This window comes from Drosophila biarmipes, chromosome 2L (genome assembly GCF_025231255.1).
Source record: "Drosophila biarmipes strain raj3 chromosome 2L, RU_DBia_V1.1, whole genome shotgun sequence".
In the NCBI taxonomy this organism is placed as follows: Eukaryota; Metazoa; Arthropoda; class Insecta; order Diptera; family Drosophilidae; genus Drosophila; species Drosophila biarmipes.
The window spans coordinates 3,473,310-3,494,552 of record NC_066612.1 but is presented as its reverse complement, the minus strand read 5'-3'; the positions used below and the strand labels follow the sequence as shown (position 1 = coordinate 3,494,552).

The following is a 21,243-nucleotide window of genomic DNA, read 5'->3' as shown; positions in this document are numbered from 1 at the left end:
TAATTATTAAATGTTTACTGGTCAGAATAATCTTACCAACCTCGCAATGGCCCTTACAGAAATTCAAATTTCAATATTGTTAAGTTAAATAATTATAGTTGAAAGTTAAAAATAAATGGTTGCGGTGAAACAGAGAATAGTTAATACATAAAGCACAAGCACACAGTATTTGTAACCTAAAATAAAACATAAGTGCTTCTAGAAAATTCATATATTTCGGTTACTTCAAGGCGTTGATTTACAACCATGTTCAGGCGGTCCACTTGAGGCATCGCGTGTCCTGGTGCGTCTGGAGGCACCTGACGCGGCAGTACCGCGTTCCGCAGGCGGTGCACGAGTACAGCGAGAAGTTGCCGCAGACGGCGCAGAAGTGCCGGACGGGCTTCTGGGGAGGCGGGGCCGAGGCGCTCTCGTAGTTGGGCCGCTTGTCCTTGTCCTCCTCGAGGAGCTGCTGGAAGTTCTTGCGGTACTTGGCCCGGAAGTACTCGGCGCCCTTGCGCTTGCCCTTCTTATCCTTGACGGTCTTCAGGTTGTCCTGGAATTTGGGCAGCTTCTTCGACATGACCAGGTCGGCGTGCGGGTCGTCGTGGAAGTTGTCCTGCTCCAGGGCCTCCAGAGCCTTGCGGGCACGCCTCTGCCGTGCGGTGGCATCCAGAACACGCTTCTTCTCGGCGTCCTTGATGCGATTCGATTCGCGACCCGTCATGGCTGCCTATTGTTTATGGTTTTGTGGGGGGTTTTGAAGAGGTGATTGCTTTAAGCGTCCTTGTCGTGCAGCGGGAAGCTTATCCGATCCATCAAATCATCCACTCGCGCTTGCAGCACTTCCACAATGTCCGTGGAGATGAACAAATGGTTCTCGTCCAGATCCTGGATGATGAATTTGCGACCCAGAGCCAGCTTTTCGTCCAAGTGCAGCAGGAATTGTTTCATAGCAGGATCACTGTGTGATGCAGTTTTTTAGAAACTCACTAAGTTAGAAGCCACCACTTACCACTCCACCAGCACGCCTTTCATAACATTTACCATGTTGCAAGCATTTGTTCGCCGAAATTAATAAACAACTTGGCAAATTTCAGACCTGCACTTCTACAATCACCGCGAAACGCAGACAAGGAGATGGGAGAAATGAGGAGGTGTTGGTATCGATTATATCGGTGATGCACAAGCTATCGATGAGTATTTATATTTCAACCACATTGAATTCTTTATGATTTCTTGATAACATTAATATATACAAGGTGAGTTCCAAAGTAAACAGGACTTTTTTAATCTAGCGCCCTCTAGTGGCTCCATCTAAATGTCAACTGGTGCGTTAGAATCTTTCGACGTTTAAGTAACGTTTATCGACGTCCAGTAAAAATACCCTGACATTTCATCTATTGGATGTGAGGTTATTGCGTTTTTGTCATCGGTGCGAAAATGAGCTTCGAACAAAGAGCCAACATTAAATTTTTTTTTTTTAAATTGGTAAAACTTTTACCAAAACGTTTAAATTGATGAAACAAGTTTATGGCAAGGATTGGCTTTGGAACTCACCTTGTACAAAAATTGTAAATCATTTAAAAAAAATTCCGAAAAATTAAAGTACTGAATCCACAAAAGAACTTGGCGTTTTGCCAGCCCTATCAGTGTCATTCACAACGAGACGTAGACAGGGCTTAGGGGCAGGGGTGTTGCCATTCACACCGACGCACACTGTAGCAAAAGTGTGAGCAAATATTGAATTCCAAATTCGAGCTAGGAAAATCGGGCCAAACAACGTGATGGAAGCTCTGAACGGAAGGAATGTGGCCCTGCTGGTGCTCTGCCTGTGTGCCGCCTACGCCCTGGTGGTCGCCGAGGGCGAGAAGGAGATACCGGCCACGAAACTCGGCCAGAACATAGCGCCGACAATGACTTTTCTTTACTGGTGAGTAAATATGCGGGGCAATTAACATAATTGATAAGGGAATGACGTCGAATCTACCTTCTCCCGCGGTACAGCTACTCCTGCGGCTACCGCAAGGCCTTCGAGGACTATGTGGGCCTGCTGGGCGACAAGTATCCGCAGATCCAGGTCAACGGCGGCAACTACGATCCGCCGGGTCTCAACTATTACCTCTCGAAGATAATATTCGCCCTCAAGATCATCATCATTGTGTCGGTGGTCAGTGCGGTCAGTCCGTTCGGCTTCCTCGGCCTGGAGACGCCCAGCTGGTGGAGCCACCTGCAGGCGAACAAGATCTACGCCTGCATGATGATCTTCTTCCTGGGCAACATGCTCGAGGGCCAGCTCATCTCGTCGGGCGCCTTCGAGATCACCCTCAACGATGTGCCCGTCTGGTCGAAACTGCAAACGGGCCGCTTTCCCTCGCCGGAGGTGCTCTTCCAGATCATCGACAATCATCTGCAGTTCACCGAAAAGGTCCAGGAGAACCCGGACTTTGTTAAATAATAGCAGCGGCGGGATCGGAAGGCGAGGCGGGAACAGCAGCCGGATAACACCAAAACAGCCGCGGGCAAGGATTCCCATTCCCGGCTCTGAACCTATCTTAAACTTAAGCTCTTGTCCTGATATTACCTACTTAGCTGTATCTCTGTTTCCACCCCAACTTTAGCCTACTGTACGCCACCACCTGTTTCCTTGTATTCCTCGTACTCAAATGCTTAGTGATCTGTATGTGTTCCCTGTTCTCAGTGACAGGATGAAGAAATCGGACAAAGAAGCCGGGGTACATCTCGAGATTAGAAGCAAACACACACTCTAGTAGAAGCCTGCCTCCATAAAGATGTACCTTGTCCATAGCCTTTACGGGATTGTGTATGTGTATCATTACTTGTTAGTGGGGGAGCAACTAATTATATGCGGATATGTGAAACCTTTTTCAAATTGTAATAAAGATAAATTCGCTCGACGTTTCAAAACCGAAACCGGACCGCAAGCTTGCTTTCTTTGGTCAGAAGGGGTTCAAGGTTTCGGGGTGTCACTAATAGGTGATTTAGGTTCCAATTCAATTAAATATGCTAAGGAGAATAGAGAAGCGAATAGATTGCATAGATATCATATATCCCAAATCGTAATAAAACAAAATATCGTGTGCATTGGTTTTATGTGTTGTAGATTTTATTTATCAAAAAACTGGGTTTTGTTTTTGGTTTTGTTACGTTTACAATAATCCCAACAGAGGCAAAAGATTACTTTCTTTGCGGCGGAGGCAGTGGTTACTCTTCTCGTCCCCTTTCTCTCGTTTGTAATTTTTGGCATGTGCTATAGGCTCTAGGTGTCCACGTAGTCCGATTCGTCTTCGATCTCCACGGAAAATGGCACTGTTCAGTGGGCTTTGGAGTTTGCTTGCTTCTTCGGTTGATGGATTTGGGTTGGGTTTTAGTTTTGGTTTTGTTCTGGATCGTTATCGTTTCCGTGATAGGATAGCAATAGACTTAAGACAAAATTTAACTGCTACTTAGTGCGAATTCTGCATTCTATGGGGCGGTGGTGTCCTCGCGCGGGCGTCGGTTGTACTGCCGGGTATCGCCCCCATAGCGACCGTAATCGTTGTAGGTCTGCAGGTTGCTCGGGCGCGGTCGCTGCTGGTACCTTCCGTTCAAGTAGTTGGATGGGGCCGGCGAGTACGGCTGACGTTGTGCGGTCGAGGAGGGGTTCCGCGACGCGGCGGTATTGCGGGGATATGTGCTCCAGCTGGAGCCGGAAGACCAGCCGCCGTCGGAGTCCGAGCCCGGATTTGATCCTGAGGACCAGCTAGATCCAGGATTGGAGCGTCCAGTGGAGCCGGAGGACCAGCTTGAGCTAGCTCCCGGAGAGGAGCCGGAGGACCAGCCCGAGTTAGAACCCGGATTCGATACACCAGGGGAGCCGGAAGACCAGCTAGATCCAGGACTGGCGCGTCCAGCGGAGCCCGAAGACCAGCTAGAGCCAGATCCCGGATAGGAAGCGCCCGGGGAACCGGAAGACCAGCTAGATCCAGGACTGGCACGTCCAGGGGAGCCCGAGGACCAGCTAGAGCTGGATCCCGGATTGGAACCTCCAGCAGAAGAGCCGGAAGACCAGCTAGATCCCGATGGCGAACCTGCACTGCTGCCAGATGACCAGCCAGATCTACCTGATGATGATCCAGTTCCGGACTGCGAGCTGGGTCTTGCAGCACTCTCAGAGGACCAGGCTGCCCTGTAGTCATAGGAGCCAGTACTGCGGGGAACAAGGGTCTCACCACGACGACGGCAAACAGTGCACCTGGAAAACAATACAAGACACATGGTATAGGGGTAGGGCTTTAACTAACTCATCTGGGGACCCACCTGCTGATCTTGCTGGTCTGATCGGCCTTGAGCGTCCTCTGGACGGGCTGCACGAACTGATCCTGCTCCTCGATGACGGTCAACCAGAAGGAGGCGATAGCATCGTAGTAGTTGCAGCGTCCGTGGCCGTGGCACTCGATCACCGGCTGGGCGCGGAACTCCTCTAGACAGGAGCCCGGGGAGACGAGGTTCTGTCCAACGCCTCCAACGTTGTCCAAGGTGGTCTGCAAATGGAATTATGGCGGGATTAGGGAAAAGGTTTCAGGTTTCAGGTATCTCAAAAAAGAGTTTACTATAGGAAATGACTTTACTAAACTACTTTAAAACTAAGTAAGACTACACCAAATTTTGGTGACCCCGATTTTCACTAAATTATTAAAATGTTTTCTAAAAAACCTTATTCTAAAAGTAATAGCTGTGTTATGTTTCTCAGTATGTCTCCTTGTATTCTTTACTTTAAAAGATGTCACAGTATTACAGATAAAAACTCTAAAGCTTAGGTGACCCCAACGTTATATTTCTTTGCTACGTTTTTCTAACCGACATGGAAAAACTTAAAGTTGTTGTTAAAGTAGTTTTCTTAGCCGACAACCACAATATTGTATCTTTGTAATTTAGGAAATACGAATTTCAAAAGTGTTTTAAAAATTTTCTGATCATGAAAGACCTTGGTGACCCCGACCTTCCTTCTCCTTAAGCGTTTCTAACTAAGAAAACACGCAAAGATTTTTTAAAAATCGATGGTTGAAAGATGAAACCCAAAAAACGTACCATGAAGTAACTGAATCCGTTCCACATCTCCTCCCAGCCGCCGGGGCAGTCCGGAATGGACATGGATTGCGAGTGCAGGGCAATGACCCTGGTGGTGGTCTCGCACACCGCGCAACTGAAAAGGAGAGAGGATAATAGTCAGGACTGGGAGCCCAAGTCGGAGTAAACTCCCAGATGTTCCTTACCGCGAGATGTACTTCTCGACGTCCCTGCCCTCGATGGGAGTCATGGTCATCGGCATGGGCTCGGCGGTGGAGAGCCACAGACTGTCGTCGTTGTTCTGGGCATAGTGGCACACGTTCAGCAGATCGCACATCATGTAGGGCATGGTGGTGAACCTCTGCATGCAGGAGCCTGACTGACCCAGGTCCTGACCCACAGCCCGGGCGGAGCCAATGTTGCCGGACAGGGAGTAGCCCTCCCACAGCAGATTCGTGTTGGCCGGGCACTGGGGCACCTGGACGGACTGCGAGTGGCGGGCGAAGATGAAGCCGCGGCTCTTGGGCGCCGGCGGAGCGGGCGCCGCATCACCCTGGGGTCCGGGAAGACCCTGCAGACCAGGAAGTCCGGTCAAACCGATGTAACCCTTGTCACCGCGCGGTCCCTTCTGTCCATCGGCTCCAGTGTAGCCCACTTCGCCCTGGTCACCACGATATCCGGTCACTCCGCGCAGTCCCACCAATCCCTGGTATCCTGGCTCTCCCATATCGCCGGGTTCGCCACGGAAACCAGGCAGTCCAGGCTCACCGCGATCTCCCGGACGAACGGAGGAGTAGGGGTATGTCACACCCGGCTGGCCCTTGGGGCCGATGAGACCGTCCATACCATCGATACCGCTCCAACCAGCCTCGCCAGTGGGTCCCCGTGGTCCAGGCGGACCCACCCTTCCGTTTTGTCCCGGACGTCCGGGGAGGCCTTGCTCGCCCTTGGCTCCAGTCCAACCTGTCTCACCCTGGAAGCCGATATCTCCGATGTCTCCCTGCCTGCCCACAATGGCATATCCAGACTCTCCACGCTCTCCCTGGCGACCAATGTCTCCCTGCTCTCCCTTGGCTCCAACCAATCCGTGTCGTCCACTGTGTCCAGGTGCTCCGGGGTAGCCAACATCACCATGAGGTCCAGGTGGGCCCACGATCTCGGGTCCACGGTGTCCAATCAAGCCGTGCGCACCATTCTGTCCCGGCGGTCCGGGTGCTCCCTTCTGGCCCTGTCGTCCTGGACGACCCACGCGTCCATCGAGTCCAGCATCGCCTTCGTCTCCCTTCTCGGCCAGTCCGGTGTAGCCCGTTGGTCCACGGGGTCCCTGGTCGCCCTGGAAGCCCTTGACTCCAGCAGCTCCATCGAAGCCAGCCAATCCTGGGTAGCCAATGTCGCCCTGTTCGCCCTTGGCTCCCACAGCTCCGATGAAACCAATTTGGCCTCGTTCACCCTTGGCACCGCGTTCACCCTGGAATCCTCGATCACCGGGGAGACCACGATAGAGTTGACGATCCTCCACATTCAGAATGCGACCTGGGAATCCAACTTCTCCTTCGTCGCCCTGCAGACCCTGTTCTCCTTGCAGTCCAACAGCTCCACGGGGTCCCTGGTCACCGATCTCACCAGGTCGTCCATCGAAGCCAACTACGCCCGCTTCACCCTGGACACCCTTGGGTCCATCGGGTCCCACTTCGCCAGTGGCGCCCTTCAGGCCATGAGCTCCATTGCGTCCGCGATAGCCGGCAGCTCCCTGGGCTCCAGTCTCACCTTGCAGACCCTTTTGGCCAGCCAGACCGCGATCACCGCGCTGGCCCTTCAGTCCGTAGCGACCGTTGAGTCCATCGAGTCCAGGGCTGCCTGGCTCTCCCTTGCGGCCAGGTGCTCCGTCGAAGGCCACGGGCGAATCGCCAGTGGGTCCACGCTGACCCTTCTGTCCAGGGGCTCCACGGTAACCAATGGGTCCTGTCAGTCCGGGCTCTCCGTATTCGCCCTTGATGCCGCTGTAGGCGGCCACGCCCTTGGGTCCCACACGACCGGGTAAACCCGGAGATCCCGGCTCGCCCTTGCGTCCCGGGAAGCCGTGAGCTCCGGGATAGCCATCGGGTCCATCATCACCGGAGAGACCTGAAATCAAGTGCAACCGTAGTGGTTAAATCAATCAGAGGTCAAGGGAACTGGAATATAACTATGGGTTGAAATGCTCTAACCGACAGACATTGAAGAAGACGGGTACAACTTTGCTAGTACCAGTTGGGAATTGTAAGCGCAGAAGTTAAAATACCCATATTTTTGATTTATATTGTTCGTGCTAAGATGATAGTCAGTAATATTAATTTGATATTGCATAATATCAACTACATCTCACTACGCATCTGCTAAAAAATCAATTAGTTTTGATTCAGATCTTATTTTTTGTTGTCTATTGTCTCTTCTTTACTTAATCACTTCCTAAAGGAAGGGCTGTTAGGAGGAAGGATGTTAGGTAACCTCACCTTTAGGTCCGAACTCGCCGTTGGGTCCGCGAGGACCGATGTCTCCCTGCCGTCCGTCGAAGCCGATGTCTCCTTGGTCTCCGATTTCGCCGGTCATGCCGGGCAGTCCGCTGATGCCAGGGCTGCCAGGGTAACCCTGGAGACCCGCGCTGCCGAGGAGACCGCGACGACCCGAGAAGCCGATGTTGCCCTTGACGCCGTTATGGCCATCCTGTCCCTGCTGGCCCACCTCACCCTTCTGGCCCTTGATGCCGTGGGGAGCCAGGCGTCCATTGCGTCCGGGCTCACCCTTGGGTCCGATAGGTCCAACTCGGTAGTCACCGCGCTGACCCTTGTTGCCAGGCAGGCCGGATTGACCTGGTGCGCCGTAGGGTCCCTGTTCGCCCTTCACTCCCTTAGGTCCTGGACGACCGGAGGGTCCATAAGGTCCTGGTCCGCCGACATCACCGGGGAGACCCTTGATGCCCGGGAGACCGGGCTGACCAATCTCTCCCGGGATCACCGCTTGACCGGGCACACCACGCAGACCCTTGGGTCCCTTCCTGCCATCCAAACCGGGCTCACCATCCAAGCCGGGCAAGCCGGCAGCTCCCTGTGGTCCATAATCGCCGGTGGGGCCGGGATAACCCTTGGCACCAACGGGGCCGGCAAAGGACTGGCCAATTGGTCCACGGTCACCCACATCTCCCTTGCGTCCATCATCGCCGCGCTCGCCCTTTGCTCCCTGGTCACCGGGCAGGCCGGGGTAGCCATCCTCGCCCACGTCTCCGCGGTTGTCGTAGATCTCGCCGGGATGCGGCTCACCCTTGACGCCCTTGAAGCCAGTGTCTCCATCGTCACCGCGCTCTCCCTTGCGTCCATTGAAGCCCGGCTCACCGGTCAAGTAGATCTTGGGCTTGGAGGCGTTGATACCAGCAACGCCGTTCTTTCCATCGCGTCCGGCTAGGCCATCGCGACCCGGGAATCCAGTATCACCGTAGTCGCCGCGCTGTCCAGGCTCTCCACGTTCACCCTGATCGCCAACACGACCATCTAGTCCCTTGTCACCCTCCAATCCCTGTTCTCCACGACGTCCGGTATCACCATCGTCACCTCTCTCCCCCTTGACGAGTGTGCCCACGGTGAGCACTTGTCCCGGGGCACCGGGTGCTCCAATCTTACCCGGCTCACCGGGAATACCTGCCGTACCGGGGAGACCGCGGTGGCCAGCCCTTCCGGGGTTTCCAGGCAATCCCTTCACGCCTCGAGGTCCCAGGAGGCCGCGCTCGCCGCGGCTGCCATGTCGTCCAGGATAGCCGGTGTCACCCTCCTGACCACGCGGGCCTCGGGGTCCAGCATTGCAGATGGGGCAGTCGTCTCCGCGCAGACCCTTGTCACCGGGCAGGCCCCTCAAGCCGTTGCGACCATCGTCACCGGGACGTCCGCGGGATCCGGGTGGTCCCTGGGAGCCAGGGGGACCAACGATGTTGTAGCCCTCGCCGGGCAGACCCTTGTCACCGGGCAGACCGACCTCGCCGCGCTCACCGCGATAGCCATCCTTGCCGGGCAAGCCGTTGAGACCAGCCTCGCCCTTGGCGCCCACAAGATTCAGGCCGGGTTCTCCGTGTAGTCCATATCGCCCGGGGAGGCCTACCTCGCCCGTGGGTCCCTGGAGACCCAGTGGTCCCATTCGGCCGTAGTCGCCGATGTCACCGCGCTGACTGCTTCCGGGTCGACCATGATTGCCGGGCAAGCCGGGATCTCCTGACTGACCGGCCAGACCGATGGGTCCGCGACGTCCTGGTTTGCCCGGCAGACCGGGTGGTCCTTGATCTCCTGGCGGACCAATGTCTCCCTGGGGTCCAATGGGTCCCGGCAGCGATTCGCTCAGACTGGGATCGTAGATACCGGGCGGTCCAGCGTTTCCCTGCACACCGGGCATGCCATCGAAGCCATCTTCTCCGCGCTCTCCCTTGCTGCCATCCAATCCATCCCGGCCACTCCAGCCGGGTGCTCCTTTCACGCCCTTCTCGCCATCCGGACCGGCCACGCCGTCCTTGCCGGGCTTACCGCGCTCTCCGGGTGATCCCTGCTCGCCAAAGGTACCGGGCAGTCCGTTGCGTCCCACGGGGCCCTGCTCGCCGGTGGGTCCATCTGGTCCCGGATCGCCGGTGGGTCCAGCGTATCCCTTGTAGCCCTTCATGCCCTCATCGGTGGCCTTCAGGGCCGGCGTCAAGCTGTCTCCGGGCTCACCCTTCTGTCCAGGCGGACCCTCCAGGATGTAGGGCAGGGTGTTAATGTTGCCAGTGTCTCCCTTGGGTCCCTGGAATCCCGGGTCTCCCTTCTCGCCCGTCTGGCCGGCGAAGCCGGTGTCACCCTTGCTGCCGCGATCGCCATCGAATCCGGGCGGTCCCCTGGAGCCGGGTGCTCCGGGCTCACCCCGATTGCCCTTGGTGCCCTTGGAGTTGATGCCGCCCTCGCCAGCCTCTCCGGGAGGACCCTGTTGGCCGGGCTTTCCGTTGTCACCACGCTTTCCGTTCGGACCAGGCGCTCCGATTGAGCCCTGCTCGCCAGGCCTTCCGTCGCAGCCATCGATTCCGCGGGGTCCTGGGGTGCCCGGCTCGCCGCTCGGACCCTGGATGGTGGGGATAATATTTTATAATAATAGTAGCTTACAGATAAATATTATACTACATAATTTTCAATTCTTTAAGCATGGTTGGGAGAATGCCAAAATAACCCCTTTTTCCGCCATATTTACAAAAGCAGTTTTCAAATATTTTAATAATAATGTCTAAAAATTAGATATTTTCAACTCACCATCACGCCAGGGAAGCCCATTTCACCTTTGATTCCAATGTCGCCCTGCAAGAGTATTGGGAGTCAATAAGAGATCCTTAGGGATTATTAAGAACATGGATGTCTTACGCGATGTCCCTTCTCGCCTTGCTCGCCGTACTCGCCGACATCTCCCTTCTCGCCGATGGGGCCGGGGGGTCCGAAGGGTCCGTCATCTCCGGCAGGACCTTCCAGGCCGGCCCTGCCTATGGGTCCCGGGGCACCTTGGCGTCCCTTGATGCCCTTGCAGTCGCACACCGTCGTGTTGCAGATCTGCAAAGTAGAATGTGCCATTTCCCGTCAGTTCGAGGAACTAATAAAATGTGCCAAGGAGTGTGCGAGTCTTGATTGCCCCTGATTGGAACCCGTTTGGGCAATCGAAGATGTCAGAACCAATTCGTTTTATGATCGTTGTGCCAATCGTTTCTATGTACTCTTCTTCAAACGCACTAGGAACAATTAGTTTCTAAATTTTAGGTTTGTATGATAGTTAGGGGGGAGTTCTCGCCCCTCAAGGTGTTGTATACCAATAATTATAGGTTTTAAGGTAATTTAAAAACATTTTTGGAAGCTTTCTTCTAATATTCCTCTCTAATTAATAAACATCGGTAAAATATGATAAATATATATAAATATATCATGTACAGATCTTTAATGACATAAAAATCACAAAGAAGAAATCTATAAGACCAACATTACTATACTTTAGGTACTAGGTAAAGCTAATAATACAATTTCCATAATATTTTTATTAACTTATTAACCTAAAATTTAGTAATGTTGGCTTTGTGATTACTGTATTTTAGGCACTAGGTAAAGCTAATAATACAATTTCCATAATATTTTTATTAACTTATTAACCTAAAGTATAGTAATGTTGGCTTTGTGATTACTGTATTTTAGGCACTAGGTAAAGCTAATAATATAATTTCCATAATATTTTAGTAATGTTGGCTTTGTGATTACTATGTTTTAGCTACTAGGTAAGGCTAATAACATAATTTTCCTAATATTTCGTATTATCTCTTTACCGAACGACACGATCTTCCTTCCTACGCAATGACCTTCGCCTCAGGAGCTCCACGCTCGATGGTCTTTGAGCAATTCCCTGCGAAAACATAGGGCCTCCGAGGTCCCGGCCCGGCGGGATTAGCCAGAAAATCAACAATAACAAGTAGAGCTGCAACATTTCTCAGCCGCTGCCCGCAGCCCGCAGCTTTAATTGCCCAGCTTCCGCTTGCAATGAGATAATCCTCTATATGGGCTCGTTTGCTTCTGCCCAGGCAATTGGGCGAGTGCATAGAGCACGCTCACTGAAGTTGAAACGCGAGCAATCCGAGGGATACGTGCGAAATTCTAGAGCATCGCTAACCCATTTAGTGCACTTATTTATAAACAACAAGTGCAGTGCGGTAAAAAGCGATTATCTGGAATGTTTCAAGTTGGGAAATCGCTTTGAAATCGCCTTGGGCTAGACTGAAGCTGGAGCGGCACACCTATTTATTGGCGCACTCCCGCGGCTGGCCCATTGATGTCAGCAGATAAACATCCTTAGTTGCGCCCCGTATTTATAGAATTGACATAATTTCAGGCTGGTTAAACGGAATTTCACTGCTCCGGCAGTTCCTCCAAAAAACCAAATTTAAAAATAAAATAAAAGGAAAACTGCACACATGTGGCACGCATGTTCCGAGATCTCTAGTTTTTTGCATATGAAATTCGGTGCGTTTTATTGTTTGCCGCCCGGAGGAATTAGTGTCAAATGTTTGGCAAATTCTGGCTCGGATTTACAGGCATCTATGGACGCGGTGGACGCTGACTAATGGAGGAGGTGCAGCGACATCGGGCGGAGTTCAAAGCCCCGGCACATCCTCGGCAGATGAGTTCCCAGAAGTGGGAGATCAAACCATCTGCTAACCAAATATTCACATCACCGAATCTCGAAAGGTAAACAAGAAGAAGGCCAACGAAAAACTGGGGAAATTAAAATAAGACTACTGAATTGCGGTGAACCGAAAGATGCTGTGCTGCTGGCTCTTTTTGTAGTTTTTCCATCTTCCCCGCCGCCAGCGAACAAATGGAAAATCCGAGAAAATGCAGATACCAAAATAAAGTCGAGCAGTCGGGGGCGCAGGTGCGCGGCAGCAATTGCACTCGATTTCTGGAAGCGAGCAGCAATCTGTGAGAAGCCTTCGAACATCCCACCCAGTTCAATGGGAACTCTCGATCGGTTCTCGGATCCATTCAAGTCTTTCGTTTCACACCGCGCATTCCTTCAATCGAAAAGGCTGCAAAAGAAACCCAAAGAAACCCAGAAGGGGGGAAAGGTGCATGTCCAGGGGACACCATCGAATTTCATTCAATCAATTGCCAAATCTGAAACTTAAGGAATCCTCCTCGGATAACAGAAGACCTGTGTGCTCGCCAAACTGTGCAAATCGGTGCGGTAACACGTTCAAAAGTGACAGCACTGCAATTTCCTTGAACTTGACACTGCCGCTGCCCATATGCTGTGTGTGTGCCGTGCACCCCGTCCATATATGGGCCACTTTGGCTCGGTCCTCTTTTTGTTTCTCGGACGGCACGGCACCCAGACGGACGGCCCCCAAACGCACCACTAAGTGGCGTCGTCGAGGGGGAGCCTCTCGAAGTGGGCCCTCGACGGCTGTTGCACTGCGCCTCTTTCGCATACGAGTGGTATAACGAAATCACTCGATTCCGCGATGTCAGCAAAGGAGGGACGGGGCTGGGCTGGGAATATTCGCGAAATTAATAATAAAATTCCTGAATGGGTACGCGTGTCTGGGGAAAACAGTTCGCAGGTGTTGGGTATCCCCATCGCTATGTCTATCCCCCTTGTGGAACCAACTGTTATGAGCAACCGTTATAAAACCCCCTTAGAACTAAGATAGTTCTAATAGGAATAATATTCGAAACCTCAGATAATTTAAGGTCATTTCATATAAAGTTCGTAGAATTTTGGATATTATCAGATCCATTGTACCCAAATACTATCTATAAAATGTAACAACCAAAAAACTTCAAAAATATTATCAGATCATTTCTAAGTCCTTGAGTTCTACCAAAAATAGGTAAGACCTATAAGACCTATTCCACAATTTAGAATAAAATCTTTTATATTTTAGAAAGTACCAGATTCATTCTTTACATTTAAAACTTCCTTAAAACTTCGAAAGCTCTGTAATCCCTAGTTTATTCTCTGCATTAAGCTATAAGACCCTAAAAATACCAGGTACAATTAAAAACAAAGTGTTGGAAATATTTTAAAGTAATATCAGAGCCATTCCTAACCTAGAGCATTAAAACTTTAAAGCAAATTTATTATCGTGGAAGGACTTTAAACAAAATCTATAAAATGTCAGAAAATACCAGATTCATTCCTAATATCTTATGTACTATAAAGGAAAGTACTAGGAAAAGATGAGTTCTTTAAAAAATCAAAACATTTTAGGTTCTTAAAGGTCATGTGTAATCCCAAGTAAATTCCTAATATAAAGTTATAAAACCTTTAAAATACCACATAAAAATAAGAACAAAGTATTGAACATACTTCAAAAAGGTACTCTTCGGCCTTGACCCCCTAGGAACTCGACCCGCTGCGCCACTGCAAATGCAACTTGGCGAAAGTCTGACCGAATCGGTGGACTATATACACATGTGTGCAAGTGCAGATAGTGTGTCAGTGGCGCGCACTTAAGCGCATTTACACATGTTAGAGCCAATTGTCCCAGTTGCCCATATTCCGTCCCGCTCGCCTGGTTTAAGGTCAGCGCGAGGCCTCCGCCGCGGGTCCAGAGCCGGGCCAGAGCCGGGCCAGAGCCGGGCCAGAGCTGCGAGATCTCTGCGACAATTGGGCACACCCACCCACGCTAATCGCCGCCGGGCGGAAAGCTGTGCCACTGATGAGCGGGCACTCGGCGCCCGAGTGCTGTGCCTCTGGGAAAGCAAGTTTATTGGCCCGACACGTTCTGGATATCTGGATGCCTTGGCTCTGGGGTCCCCAGTGTCTGGTGACGGTCCTCGGGTGCCAACTTTTCGTCTTTCCGCCGAACTGTAAGCGATACTGCCCAACACCCTGGACGACCCGCAGGACGGACTGCAGTTATTCAGGGAATGCAAAGCGCAGCGAAATGTCTTCGAAAGAGACGGCACCACTCGGCGGAAAGAGATGGCCTCACTAGCAGAGAGAGAGAGAGAGAGCGCGGGATCGTCTGGTAATCTGGGTCTCAAGTTGGTGGCCTGGTGCGCCCGGATGTGGCATACAAAAAAATAATTTTAATTATCAGAATGTCGCATATAAATCACGCTGATAAGACGGCTCTCGAGTCGAGAGAGCGGCATCAATTAATACACTTAAATTTGGCATTAAATTGTATGTCACAGATGCGAATGCTTTACAATAATCAAATGCCACTTTTTCGTATGCCTTCTTGAAGTCCAGGCAGTGGACAAAGGGGTTATCTGTTGCAGACACCAAGCCATCAAAGTGAGTTCTTTGTTGCCAGGCGACAGGGGAATGTGCAGAGATTGGCACTCTGAAACAAGGAGTTCTTTTAACTAATCCAGGGGGTTTTCTGTTGGGCCGAAATATATTATTGAAGTAGATTTGTATTAGAAATTGTATAGGTTCTTTGAGCTATTCGGCATAAGTATCTACTGGTTTATCAACAGTCTTTATACACTAAGATCCTAAGGAAACTAAAATAAATATCAGTTTTTTCATCGTCTTTATAAGCGAAGATACTTCTTTTATAATCCAGCTGATAGATCATATGGAACTTATACAACTTTTATACTTTCTTTTGTATTTAACAAGAAGTGAGCCTCATTCTTTTCTTTAGTAACTATAAACAATACTTAAATGTAATCTACAAAGCTTTGAAAATAAGAAAAATTAATGTTACTTTCAAGACGAATCTAGAAAACATTTTTCAAGCCTGAGCTAACTTGCAGATACAATCATCGAGGATCCTTTAGTGCGTCACAAGTGACCCAATTCGCCATGTCGGGCAACACGCGCCATCAATCAGCCGCATTTTCATTTTCATATTTATGTGCCCCACGAAATGGAGTGGGAATTTTGCACCAGCAGCAGCCACAACTACAATCCGTTGTAAAATGTGCATCATAAACGTTTAGGAAACTACAGGCAACAATGAAAGGTTGGCATACAAGCATGGGTATGGACCCGGACTTACTGAGTATTATCGTGGCACCAACAAAAAGCAAATTAACAAAAATCAAAAAATGTATTAGCATTGTTAAATCAATATAGATCAATTATTTCCTGTATCTTAAGCATTCCCAAAGTTCAATCTTTGTTATTTGCACTAAGAACATCACTGGAAACTAATGTTCCTCCACAGTAATAGTCCCCTTTATGGACAGCCAATCACTTCAGACCATAAAAGCCTTTGATTGCCCAGACAACCTAGTTGGGATCACAAAGTGGCATATTCATGGCAACACATGTGTCGGAGCAGCCCCCCGTCCGGGGCACGACTACAGGGTAGCAGTATAAAATCATATATGGGCCAACATATGAGCAGCGTGTGATTGACACGAAAAGCACAGCACAAACCCACTCACACTCGCTCGGAGCATGGTATAATGGATGCACATCTGGACGGGCGCACTTGCAGCATGACATCATTTGGCTCCGGCTTGACATCACAACATGTAGCAAAAGTATGAGCAGGAGGAGATGCAGGGAATCTGCACTGCCACTGCCACATGGAGAACACCCACGCACTCGGCTGGCCAGTGGGCAAGAAAGCTGAAAAAGTAATGAGGAGCGCAGTTGGGCCGGGTTAAGTGCCCGGTTACGGCATCGTCGCACATGAGTGTTTGGACACAAGCCTGACAGATGATAACTAATTGCCGTGCACTCGAATTAACATTGAAATTGATGGACAGCGGGCTGTCACTCGCAGCGATCGCCAATGGGGCGGCGATAAGGAAGCGCCAAGTGAGTGCGTTCCCCCAGCACCTGTCCTGGCGCACTGACTTCTCAATTAATCAATGAAGGGTACTGATTTATGGGGGCATTTATATGCATTTCATGGTGATCTTGTATCAAGGGGGATCGGCTATCATCTAATTCTTGTATATGTACACATATTTCATAAAGGTTTTTATATAAGTATGATCTTTTTGTATATCTAAGCCTACTCAACATACCTTTAAATACAGTTTTAATGGGTCCCAGATTTAATAGTGATCTAGTGTCTAAGGATCATAGCTCTGGCACGTAATTCATAAGATACTTATATTATTTTGAATATGATACAGTTCTAGGTAGCCCTTGTCCAGGTACTGACAACATACTCATACTTGTATATACCAGTCCAGATACATATCCCTCCTTAGGCATAAAATACCTCTGCTTATAAATCACTTCCCCTTACAAATACCCATCCTTTACAGCTTATTTCCCCCTTTGAGGCAGCAGCCAATCAAAGTTAACCAGTTATAAATCGTTTTAAAATCAGCAACCTATTGTTTAACCCTCCAAATGGGCCGCAAATAATTCAGACAATCAAAACTTTCGAAAGTTAACCAAGCAAATTAAGGCGAATTTATTTTTAACCATGACGCTAGATGGTTGCCGCCCGAAATGGAATCTCGGAGGCGGACATCTATAGCGTACATGCTGTCTAAATATATGTATAGAATTCGAGATGCTCTGATGAATATCAATTTCACAAGCCGGTCCGAGCTGATAAGGTCCGAAAAAGAGAACAACGAGCTGCAGTTATGAGACAGATGACTGATAACCCAATTTCACGAGCTCCTGCCACACAGTCGCTCATAAGTAATCGCTTCAATTTACGAAATTCATTACACAGAGGCGGCTACTAAGTGGCCCCTGCCCATGGGCACATATCGCGCATACGACATGCTGTCCATATCGCAGGCTGTCGCACTCACACCAAGACTCCGCATAATTTCCGCATTCAGTTGCAGATAAATAAATAATTGAGTCAAATTGAAATGCAACTCGCCAAACAATTCCACTCAAGCACGCAAATAAACTTCCCCAAGGAGCCCAACAATGAGATGATGATCATTGTTGGCCGACTGGTTGCTTTTCCTGGGCGGTCTTCGCCAGTCGGATCCCCGGATCCCCATCTCCATCCCCGTCCGCACTGCGATACCCAGTTCATTTCCATCTCCAGTTGGCCCCGCTCTGTCTGGCCGGCGGTGGTCAGTGATTTATGGCAGCAGCGGGTCAGCTCGGACCAGGATCGGGGCGTAAACAAAAACCCCAGGGAATGGAAGCACTTCAAAAAATACAACCCTCTTTTGGAAATTAAAAAAAAGTGGATGTGCTCAACAAGTAAATGAACCTTTCAAGATGAATTCATTTTTGGAATGAATTTCATTGAATTCATTCATCGTATTCAAAAACTAAATGAATTCACAGATATATTTCACTTTAAGACTGTAATGTAATATGATTATAATTTATAATCTTGAAATTGAATTCATTTTTGAAATGAATTAATTCATTCATCATATTCAAAAATTAAATGAATTCACAGATATACATATTTCACTTTAAGACTATAATGTAAAATGATTATACTTTATAATCTTGAAATTTGGTTTGTGTTCATTTTTAAAGTAGTTCTAAAAGTAAAAAAATACAAAATTTGTAACAAATTTTACAACAAAATTTATGTTCTTAAAGTGCTAAAATCATTTTGATTTTTTTTTCAAATTGAAATAGTTTTTCCCAAGTGTACAATTGGAGTTTCTAAGACTTTATGCAGCAGAAGCAGCCGCCTCAGAAGCAACAACAAACAGCAAGAACTTTCAATTCCAATTTGAAATGGTGCAGAACGTCAAAAGATCGCCGCCTGCCTCTATAGGCCCCCCTCAGGCCCCCTCGTAACCCCCTGGAATCCCATCATTCCAGTGATTCTCTAAGAGAACCCTTCACCGATCACTTGAGCTGCTAATTGTCGGAATCGAACACACACACATATGTGTATTTATAGCAAAGCAAGTGCAGGGGAAAAGAGAAAGGGGCAAGAGCGCGCCAGGGCGGGGGAGTGGGGCAGCTACTGATAAAGACCATTTATCAAAATTCATTCATGGAAAGCCGCGGCTGCATTCGATGAGTTCATCTCTCATCCCGCTGGGGCTCTCTCTTCAGTGGAAGCTGCTCTTAAGTGATCGACTCGACTCGACCCGACTCTCTTGCGGCTAACGGAAAAGGAAATCATTTGCACGGTTAGTTTAACGTAGCGCCAAACTGGTTGCAAAACCCATTGGCTGAACAGTTTGAGGGGCACTGCTTGAATGCAGTTAACTGCTTAGAAAGGTTTCAAAACCTTAGGTACTAGAATGAACACCCTTTAAAATAGTGATAACGTATCTAAAGAAAATTAGGGAAAAATAAAGAAAACCTGAATTTTTAAAGCAACTAAAAATTGTAATATATAAGGCATGCTATTGCATGTTTTAAATCTAATTCTATGAGCAAGAGGAAGTACGAATAAGTCACTACTAATCACAAGCGCACTCTGCCTTGCAGGAACTCTAGTGATTTCATTCAAATATTGAAGGAAAGAAAACTTTGTTGACAACGCAGTTTGATAATTTGCTTACATAGTACGTTTAAAATGCAATGATAACACACAATGTATGATTTGACTCATTTCCCTATCGCCAGGCCAATTTTCGCGAGAAAAGTAATTCCCCCTTTATTTCGGATCAACTATATACGATTTGGGCTTTTGAATCTTTAGGAAAAGGGGAACTTCCCTCTCGGTGAGGGTAACTCGAACAACGGTAGCAAAACGAAGTCAAGTCTTTCAGCGCTTTGCGGTCTGCGGATCTTCCAGATCTGCAGGCCACAAGACCTGGCAGCTCTCACTCGGAGTCGGGGAGTTGGGTCGGGTCCCAAGCCCATGGCATTGACCACGTAACCGAGTGCGAAAAGCGCTGGGAGTCGAATTACCAAAGTCGTCAAACGAGCTGCACACTTATGATGCCAAACACGTGAGCGACGAGGGACAGATCCCAGCGAATCGAGTGCAAAATCCGACGAGTGCGGCACAGAAATTGTGCTCGAATATAGCTACGAAGTCAGGCCAAGCCGATAGCCTCTGAGCCTGCTGGCGACACTGGCTTCGGCTCTATTTTTCTAAATTCTAAATTCGAGTCTAGGAATCCATGTCGCAATCAGCGAAACATGCTATCAATGGCGTCAATGCCGCCAACATAGCAATAGGTCTAATTAAATCCAGTCGCAGGCTGATAAGCCCCGAGTGCCATCAAAAACCAGATGCCGGCGCAATGTGCTCCACTTTCAGCCACCCTTTCGAAATGTTTTCGAACCAAAATCAAGGAAAACCCTTTGAATATAATTAAAGCAATGCCTTTAGCTGGGAAATTCGGTGTTTCAAAAAGTGGTGCATAGTTTTTGGGGCATTCAGAAGCAGCGTTTAGTGCAGTCAAAATAATATTGTTGATTAAAGCGCACATGATACTACCTACTTTCAAATGTAACATATTCCATTATAAGAATCACTATAAGAATTTCATTTGCCAAGTCCTATAAAACTGCCACAAACGCTCTCTTAATATTCCTAATCAAAGTTACTATCTATAAAAAATGCAAAGTGTCATTGTCTTATTTTAGGAATTGGTTTCAAAGCGTCTCAGCAGTTGGATTTTACGACTAATCTCAAGCTAATTAAGTGAAATTGTAATTGCCAGCCGGAAACGTTCAGGGGCGAGTCCTAATGGGTATGCCAAAAGAGCCGTGTCCTCCAAATTAGAAGATTGGGAGGTTATCAATCGGCCCCATCGATAACCTCTTCACCTCCTGCCAAAATAATTCTATGACATAATGCGGCGCTGCTGGCTTCTGGGTTCCATTGAACCCCGAGAACCAGGGACTGGCTCGGACCCATAGGATTATCGCTCGGAGCCAAAGAGTTGCAACTGCGCCGGAAGCGTGGATGAATCAAAAAGAGTGCAACACTGCAGAATAACAATAACAATAGCTGCGGTGATTAAGAGCTGACCTAGTTTCCAGTGTTTATGGTTGATACCAAGTGCAGGCAAAGTCGGTGAAGACAGTTTGAAAAGCATTGGCGGGGCTGGCGTCTTTATTTTATAATTGATTAACAAAATAGTACCTAAGGATGTGTTGTTAAAAAAACAGATTTACGAAAATTAGCTTATACAGTTTGGGAATCACTGTGAATGTGAAACCACAATTTACAGTTTGATATCCACTTTTTATAACCTAAGCTTTGCTTAATTTTGAAAGCATATTTCAGCTACATATGAATTACTTTTAGTAATTTTAAAAGCATCTCCCTTTAGTTCTATGGCCAACAGTTCATTTCCAACTTTATATCAAAATATGAAAACATTAACCCTAATTCGTATGATGCTAACTCTTTAAAGGATTTTGGGTGCAACCCCTTGGCTTCCACTTACCTTTCCATCCGCTGCGGTCAGGGACACAAGGCTGCCCACGAGGAACACGGCGCACAGCAGACCCGAGAGATGCCGTAGATCTCTGGGTAACATCTTCGACGGGTCCTTTGGTCCTATCCGCAAACCGTTTAAGTCTCACTGGGCGATCTGCCTATCGACTCGTCCCTCTCTCCCACTCTCTCTCTCTCGGTCAAAACACACACGAAACTGCCAACGAAATAAACATAAAGTTAGGACCTTGCCAGCAAAGTTCGATTTCAGAGAACCGACATCGACGGACTAAGTGCTAGAGGATTGATCTACGAACTCATGTGGGAAACTAACAGAAAACGCTGGTTCGCTGCGATCGTCGGGCGCAGCACTCTCCCCACATGTGGCGATCGTCAAGCGTTCGAAGTATTAC

The 21,243-nt window shown here is 48.7% G+C and overlaps 4 protein-coding genes across 5 annotated transcripts; 1 reads left to right on the top strand and 3 right to left on the bottom strand.

Annotated features, from left to right (window-relative positions):
* Positions 1 to 196: 196 nt before the first annotated feature.
* LOC108029047 (zinc finger HIT domain-containing protein 1) lies at positions 197 to 706 on the bottom strand. The gene has a single exon (XM_017101110.2). It carries the CDS (start codon positions 704 to 706, stop codon positions 251 to 253), a length of 456 nt encoding a protein of 151 aa, XP_016956599.1. The 3' UTR covers positions 197 to 250.
* Positions 707 to 756: 50 nt separating this feature from the next.
* LOC108029048 (general transcription factor IIH subunit 5) lies at positions 757 to 1,141 on the bottom strand. Its single transcript, XM_017101111.3, has 2 exons — positions 995 to 1,141; positions 757 to 943 (listed from the first exon to the last, which is right to left on the bottom strand). The coding sequence occupies exons 1-2, from the start codon at positions 1,027 to 1,029 to the stop codon at positions 757 to 759; spliced, it is 222 nt and encodes a 73-aa protein (XP_016956600.1). The 5' UTR covers positions 1,030 to 1,141.
* A 505-nt stretch (positions 1,142 to 1,646) lies between these two features.
* On the top strand, positions 1,647 to 2,913 carry LOC108029046 (thioredoxin reductase-like selenoprotein T homolog CG3887). The gene is made up of 2 exons (XM_017101109.3): positions 1,647 to 1,912; positions 1,987 to 2,913. The coding sequence occupies exons 1-2, from the start codon at positions 1,767 to 1,769 to the stop codon at positions 2,435 to 2,437; spliced, it is 597 nt and encodes a 198-aa protein (XP_016956598.1). The 5' UTR covers positions 1,647 to 1,766; the 3' UTR covers positions 2,438 to 2,913.
* A 167-nt stretch (positions 2,914 to 3,080) lies between these two features.
* On the bottom strand, positions 3,081 to 21,243 carry LOC108029043 (collagen alpha-1(IV) chain). 2 transcript variants are annotated; one of them, XM_017101094.3, is made up of 9 exons: positions 21,165 to 21,243; positions 20,841 to 21,047; positions 10,449 to 10,631; positions 10,341 to 10,385; positions 7,542 to 10,155; positions 5,256 to 7,173; positions 5,071 to 5,185; positions 4,300 to 4,523; positions 3,081 to 4,234 (listed from the first exon to the last, which is right to left on the bottom strand). In XM_017101094.3, exons 2-9 carry the CDS (start codon positions 20,931 to 20,933, stop codon positions 3,466 to 3,468), a joined length of 5,961 nt encoding a protein of 1,986 aa, XP_016956583.1. In that variant the 5' UTR covers positions 20,934 to 21,047; positions 21,165 to 21,243; the 3' UTR covers positions 3,081 to 3,465. The 2 variants fall into 2 exon arrangements, with proteins under 2 accessions (XP_016956583.1, XP_016956585.1); XM_017101096.3 differs by having other exon boundaries at positions 21,111 to 21,230.